The following is a 7589-nucleotide window of genomic DNA, read 5'->3' as shown; positions in this document are numbered from 1 at the left end:
GTAGCTCCCGATGGCTTTGACATCATTGACATGACGGCCGGAGGCCAGATAAATTCTGACCAAAGGAGAAACTTAGGATCCGTGGCCAAGGTTCTTCAGCATGCAGCTTCCAACAAGCTGTTTGAAGGAGAAAATGAGCATCTCTCATCTATGAACGATTATTTATCAAAGACATACCAGGAATTCAGGTGAGAGGGGCCATTGGTTTTAGAGAAACATGCAAGAATGGCAAGAATAGCATGTGTTCTGTGCCCAGAGCTGGAGTTGAACCCCAGGTGGCCGCATGCATTTCTTCTACCAGTTGCCACCGGGGAGAAAGGGAAGGTGGGGAGAATAGGCAGGGCTGCTTCTGCCTAGTGTCTCCTTCCCACCCCCACCGCAGCCCTCCTGTTATGCTGAGTCCTTCCTACGTGTATGGCTCCTGCTATTGACACAGTGGAATACTTACTCTTCCTAGTATGCTACACACTAGGAGTACTTAGAATTTAAAAATCAGAATAGCTGATTCTGCTTTGTTGAACTTCAGAGGAAGGTGATGGTTTTTTTAAGTTTTCTAATCAGTAAGAACTTGCCTCACCTGAATCAAATGCAGCTGTCCTTTGACAACAGGGGTTGGAACTGCTTGGGTCCACTGACATGCGGATTTTTTTCAACTAAACACAGATGGAAAATATGTACATTCATGGGATGCAAAACCCATGTATACAGGGGGCTGACTTCGTATAAACAGGTTCTGTAAGGTCGACTATGGGACATGAGTACGTGCAGATTTGGGTATACTTGGGGGTGGGGGTCCTGGAAGCAATCCCCCATGTATACCAAGGGCTGACTATAGTAGGAAAAGGGAGCATTTGATTTTGAAAGGTTAGGAAAACCTAAATTTTATATTTGTTGATTGTGTGTGAATCTGTTCTGTTCTGAAGCCTTTCTTAATTATACACATCAGGTTTAATTCTATTGACTTTGTGTTTCCAAGTTATATCACTAATCATTCCCCATGGAGAAGAAAAGCATGAGTCCAGTAGTAAGATTCACTCATCCCGAAGCTCTCTGAGGAAATTTTCCTTTTGGCATTTGTTCTGTCTGCCATTTCATCAGTAGATCCTGGAAGTATAGCATGAATTTGGCCTCTTTTGGTCCTCACCTGGAAAATCATTTCCCGTTTTTCACTTTTCCTCTGGGTTAGTGACTTAACTAGCTACAAAGGTAGTTCATGATCATTCATCTCTCTTTAGAATTCATGGCCTTTTGTGAAAAATATTCCCCGAAAAGAAGCCTCCCTTTACCTCTTCTTAAATTCATCCTCTCCCTTCCACTCCTATTTATTCATTATGGTCCTCAGAAATCCATCAGATATCATAACCAAAGTTCAGAAGGCTGGACGAGGTGGCTCACGCCTGTAATCCTAGCACTCTGGGAGGCTGAGGTGGGAGGATTGCTTGAGGTCAGGAGTTCGAGACCAACCTAAGCAAAAGTGAGATCCCAGCTTTACTAAAAACAGAAAAATTAGCCAGGTGTGGTGGCATGCACCTGTAGTCCCAGCTACTCAGGAAACTGAAGCAGGAGGATTGCTTGAGCCCAGGAGTTTGAGGTTGCATTGAGCTATGATGAATGCCATTGCGTTCTACCCAAGGGCAACAGAGCAAGACTCTGTCTAAAAAAAAAAAGAAAAAAAGCACAGGAAGACCTATTGTCATGTGGAAACATGCTCCACCCCAACATGGCTGCCTGCCTTGGGCTAGGAAGGCAGAAGTCATTTCTGGTACATGAGCCTCGAGTTCCCATAGGAGAAATAACAAGGATGATTTCAGGTATATGAGACCTTTACAACTTTATAGAGTAAAATACATATTCTACCTATGCAAAAGTGGTTTGCACAAAAACTACATGGGACAACTCCTAAACTGTTACCATGCTTGGCTTTTCTTGATCTATCTATATGTGCTATATCTTCAAATAGCAGCCTTTTTAGGATCCGAGTACTGAGACATATTATGTATTTGAGTGGCCTTAACAGTCTTTCCAGTGGTCAGCAAATATTGTCTGTACCAACTAATACCATAGTAGACTTAACTCTAATTTTTGTCAAACTGGTTACAGAAGCTCTGAAGGGTAATTAGGGTGTTGTAGGCCCAGGAGCTTGTGCCGGTAGCAAATTTGATGAATTGCTTTTTGGATTGTGTTCTCTATAAAGATTTGATTCTCAGATCAAGAAGTTTTCTTGGCTTTTTAATTTAAACTTCAGGAGCCATTTTTGGAATAATAATACTTTTAAGATGACCTGCGCATACTTCGATCACAGGTCCTTACCACTCTCTTCAATCCCATGTGAAGAGCTGAGTTCAACATCCAAATCCGTGGACTCAGCTTTCATAGTCAGGAGCCAGGCCGGAAGAAGCTATACCAAGTCCCCGCAAGGCTTGGGGTTAGGAGAACAGATACTAGCCATCATTCAAAATTTCCTAACTATTTCGATGAAGCTATTTAACTCACAAATTTGCCTCTATCTTAAAGAGTTTTTTCCCGCCTTTATTAGGAAATATTTCAAAGAAGCATGTAATGTCCCTGAGCCAGAAGAGAAGTTTAATATGGACAAATACACAGACTTGGTGACAGTCAGCAAACCAGTCATCTATATTTCAATTGAGGAAATCATCAGCACGCATTCGGTAAGTGGGGTGGGGGTGGGGGGAGCGGGTCTTAGCCGTGGACCCATGGTTCAGAGTCTGTTATCTTGAAAATGTGTAGTCTCTGCAAACTTACTATGCACAGGTGCTAATATTCATATTCTTAACTCTAAAAATCCCTTGATTATTTATTTATCCCCTGGCTCTTATGTATTAATAAAACGCCTTCTCACAAAGAAGAAAGTTTACTTTTGACATGATCCATGTACAAACCCAGATTGTAAATACAGAGTTGAAGCCCTGAGCAGGGACAGGCCCTGGTGTTCTCCCACCCACCAAAGCTGTGCTATCTAGACCCACACTCTATTGTTCCCCTCTTTCAGGAATCCTCTCAGGTTTTCCAGTGATTTTCTGGGGAAGTGAGAATATTCTCTGTATTCTAATGTTTGCGCATTGGTCGTAAACAGGCTGCTCAAGGAAGACAGGAAACCACCACCCGACAGTAGCCTCCTGCAAAGAATCGCTTCCATTGTTTTTGAAGCCCCCATTTCTTGGAAGCAGGCAGTTTCCCACCCTGTGCTATGTTGTAACTTCTCCATCTGGTTCCCATATAAACATCACTGTCAGCCATTAGCATATGTTAAGTGCCATTGGGGGCACGGAAGCCTCAGATAGATGGCTTTTCAATCGTTTAAAGTAAACAGAGAAGCGAAGCATTGAGGGGTTTTGGTTTTGGTTTTTAAAGGCCAACTGGAAATTATTTCCTGAAAAATCTACGTTTTAAAGGGTAATCTTTTCAAGAATCATTTCAGATGGTGCTTGTGAAAGCAAGGTCCTGGGGATATGTTAGAAATGCACCCAAGACCTCCCAAACTAGAACCTGCATTCTGACAAGATCCCAGGGGATGCAGATGCACATTAGCATTCTAGATGCTTCAGTTAAGGCTGTATCCAACTTTGGATTATACAGACAACTAAGGGGAAAGCATAATACACACCTTTCAAAGGTCGTGCTCCTGCCCCCATCAAACCAGACATGCTAACAAGTGGCAGATTGGCTGCTTAAAATTTCAGTCTTTATTATTAAGCTCTTCTAAGAAACTAAAGCTTGAATGTGGGCTTGAGGGAAAGATTGGATCTAGTTTTGATTTCCCTTTTTTAGGGTTGGAACAGAGAACTTCTCTGACATTTGCAACAAGCTCTTGATTAAATGAATAGGCTAACCTTCTTTTCTCTACGTATAAACACCCAAAATCCACAGTGGTGCTCAGCTATACACCATTTACAATACTAATTTTCTAATGAGCAAATAGATTGATTCACACTTGAGCAATGACCCATTTTTCTATTTTTATGTTACATTATCCCTCTCAGAAAAAATGTGCACATCTTAGCTGCACATTTGCTGAGGGCAATATCTACAGCCAAAAAAAAAAAAAGTGGTGAGGAGTTCTTCTTTTAGAGTAAGAGATTCTTTCCCAAGGGTAGCAGAGAGGAAAAATGTTACTGTATTAATTTAGACTACTCATCTTCAAGGAGAAACAGTCTGTTCCTTTTGTTAACAAGAATTGCAAACAGAATCCAGTCCTGGGAAACAGAGCTTGTGACTGATTTGGAATTCCTTCCTGTGTTAGGTTGGAAACAGATGTAACGAGGGGAAATTGTGTAATTACAGAGAAAGACTGTCCTGTTTACTGTCTGTCTTATGTGTGGAGGCACCCACGTGCAGACGTAAGCACGGCAGAAGTGTGACTGACCAAGCTTGGGGATGACACGCTTGCCTCTCCCTCTCTAAGGAATATGTGCAACTTCAAAATAAGCTCTTTAAGGAGATATTTTCAGGAATGTTTTTATGTTCTATAATTATGAGAATAAAGCATAAAAGCTGGCCACTTAAATCATCCATTTCCAAAGACAGTAGCCAAATCAGCTGTCCTGTCTCTTCAGAGAACAAGAGCATGTTTCCCTCTTGCTTGTTTTGTTCTTTTCTCTAACTTGTTTCCCCCCTAAAATGCTGTATGTACCACCCTTCCAGATTTCACTGTGTCTTCTATCACCTCTATTATTTATTTAACGTCTTTCTTTGAATCAACTTACTGTTCTAAAAATAATGCATATTTCTTTGATTTAGAACAAAGTACCTCTATTATAATGAAAAACTAGGATGCCTTGCAAAAAATAGAAACTTTAGAGGAAAATGAGTATAATGAAAACAAAATAATTGGATACAGTCCCTTCCTTGCCTTAAAACTATGCATGTAAGGTGTACTCTGCCTTTGTTAAAAACCCTATTAGCAAGTGTCGGGGAAGTCTTCAGTGTTAAAGAAAATTTAGCATAAAACACACTCTATCCTCCATTAATCTTAAGGCTTAAAAAGGAATGGAAAAGGCAGTAATCAAAGCAGTGCTATGCTGGCATAAGGATAGACATCAGATCAATGGGATAGAATTGAGAGTCTGGAAATAAACCCTCAAATTTGTGGTCAATTTAATTACAACAAGGGGCTAAGACAGTTCAGTGGGAAAATAGTCTTTTCAACAAATGGTGTAGGGACAACTGGAAATCCATATGCCAAAGCATGAAGTTGGGCTCCTTTTTCTCTCCAGTACAAAAAATGAACTAAAGACAGATCATAGACCTAAATGTAAGAGCTAAAACTATGAAATTCTTGGAATAAAACATAGGAATAAATCTTTGTGACCTTGGTGTAGGCAGTGGTTTCTTAGATATGACAGTAAAGGCATAAGCAGCAAAAGAAAGAAATTGGACTTCATCAGAATTGAAAACTTTTGTGCTATAAACAATGCCATCAAGCAAATGAGAAGACAATTGAGAGAATGGAGAAAATAATTGTAAATAATATATCTAAGGGCTTGTATCTAGAATATACAAAGAAATCCTACAACTTAATGATAAATAATCCAACTTAAAAATAGGCAACTATACATCAAAGGATATAATCAACTGAGTGAAAAGGCAGCCTATGCAATGGGAGAAAATATTCATAAATCATATCTCATAAAGGGTTTACATCTCACCTGTATAAAGAACTGCTACAACTCAATAAGAAAACTACCCAATGAAAATGAGCAAAGGACTTAAATAGACATTTCTCCAAAGATGTACAAATTATCAAAAAGCACATGAAAAGATGCTCAACATCACGATGTTTAATAATTAAGGAAACAAAATCAAAATCACAATGGATAGTGCCTCACATCCATTAGGATGACTGATATCAAAGAGACAATAACAAGTGTTAACAAAATGAAGAAAATGGAGCCCTTGTACACAATTTAATTATAAATGCAAACAAAAACAGATGTGTTATCCTCCATGGTTTTCCATCCAATGCTGCTATTCTTCAGGAGTTAACCAGGTATCCTCTAAGACCTGGCAAGATACCCCAGCAGTTGTTACTCATGTTTGAGCCTTTTTGGGGTCAGGAAAGAGGGAACCATCCAGTACATCTCGGTCACAGGCATTTTCACCATCCTTACCCATGAAAGAGGAAGACAGATTAAAATAGCTAATGGTGATTTTAAATAATAATAAATGTATTTTATTACTGCATAATTTTTCTTTGAAGGGACACGGAAATGCACTTCCAGTTTGCTACCAGTGTTAGGTGAGAGACTTCTGCCTCATTCTAGACTCTTTCCCTGCAGCTTTGACTTTTTTCATAAAGGTAGAGTGGAGCACAGAGGTTAGGTGATGGAAGGCTGCCCTTGCCAGATCTTGCTGGAAAAAGGTTTATGAACACCTTTCTTGCTACAATTAATTGATGTAGAGTAGGCACTTCCCTCTGAGATAAAACAAAAACTCTCTCTTCGATGGTCCCCAAGTTTAATAAATGTCAGACTTGTATTTAAGATTTAAAGGGTATCAGGAACAAGTTACCATGAAAAATTAGGGAACCATATAAATATGGTAGCAGTTGAGAATTTACTTTTACCTTTGTGTGTGTTGCCTTCCACATAAAGCTCCTGTTGGAACACCAGGACGCGATTGCCCCTGAAAAAAATGACTTACTGAGTGAGTTGTTGGGGTTGCTGGGAGAGGTACCTACCGTGGAATCTTTTCTTGGTAAGACCTTGTTCCTTCTGCTTATCCCCTCGTTTTTGTCTAGTTGTTTGGTTTGTTGTTTGGTTTTCCTATCCTAGATAAAAAAAAAATGGGGGGGAATTTGATACTTAAGCTTATTTAAAGGATAATAACTACACTTGCTCCTTCCTATAGCAAGAGTTCTGTAATTGATAGTGTCCTGAATTGTAACAATTTGATATTCTTAAAGGCAAGCTCTAGATACATCCAAAAAGATTTGTCAACCTGGATCATAAAGAAAATATCATTAAAGAACCAAATTTACTAGAAAATGAGAAATTCCTTACTGTGTTTTCTAAGGATTTCTTTTATTAACAGTTCTGTCTTTTAGTAATTTATTCATATTTGGAATGTCTGTGTCCTATGTTATTTTAGTGTTTCAAGCAAATATTTTAAAAAGCCACTTCAGCTATAGTAGAATGTGGATTTTGTGAAGACCGTGGTCTCCCATCCAATTACTGCACCTAACTTTCCCACAGAACCTTTATGTACTACAACCTCACTGGTGCCATCATCACAGTGGGTGAATTGGAAGAATAACCTTGTTGTTTTTTTCTACAGGGGAAGGAGCAGTTGACCCCAATGATCCTAACAAGGAAAATACACTAAATCAACTCTCAAAGACTGAGATTTCTCTTTTCTTGACAAGCAAATATGACATAGAGGATGGCGAATCTATAGATGGCCGAAGCCTCATGATAAAGTAAGTTGGGGCCAGGTGCGGTGGCTCACGCCTGTAATCCTAGCTCTCTGGGAGGCCGAGGCGTGCAGATTGTTTGAGCTCAGGAGTTCGAAACCAGCCTGAGCAAGAGCGAGACCCGTCTCTACTAAAAATAGAAAGAAATTAATCGGACAAC

At 39.7% G+C, this 7589-nt stretch overlaps 1 protein-coding gene across 1 annotated transcript in view; it reads left to right on the top strand.

Annotated features, from left to right (window-relative positions):
• IQGAP2 (IQ motif containing GTPase activating protein 2) overlaps window positions 1-7589 on the top strand; it is a 290113-nt gene that overhangs the window by 259244 nt on the left and 23280 nt on the right. Inside the window, exons 27-30 of the mRNA XM_012664485.1 lie at window positions 1-188; window positions 2537-2669; window positions 6612-6714; window positions 7294-7435. Of these exons, the coding sequence (XP_012519939.1) occupies window positions 1-188; window positions 2537-2669; window positions 6612-6714; window positions 7294-7435 (566 nt within the window). The remainder of the gene's footprint in view (window positions 189-2536; window positions 2670-6611; window positions 6715-7293; window positions 7436-7589) is intronic.

The sequence above is a fragment of the Propithecus coquereli genome, unplaced genomic scaffold (assembly GCF_000956105.1).
Source record: "Propithecus coquereli isolate 6110/MARCELLA unplaced genomic scaffold, Pcoq_1.0 Scaffold9, whole genome shotgun sequence".
NCBI lineage: Eukaryota > Metazoa > Chordata > Mammalia > Primates > Indriidae > Propithecus > Propithecus coquereli.
This window is presented reverse-complemented; position numbering and strand designations above follow the sequence as displayed.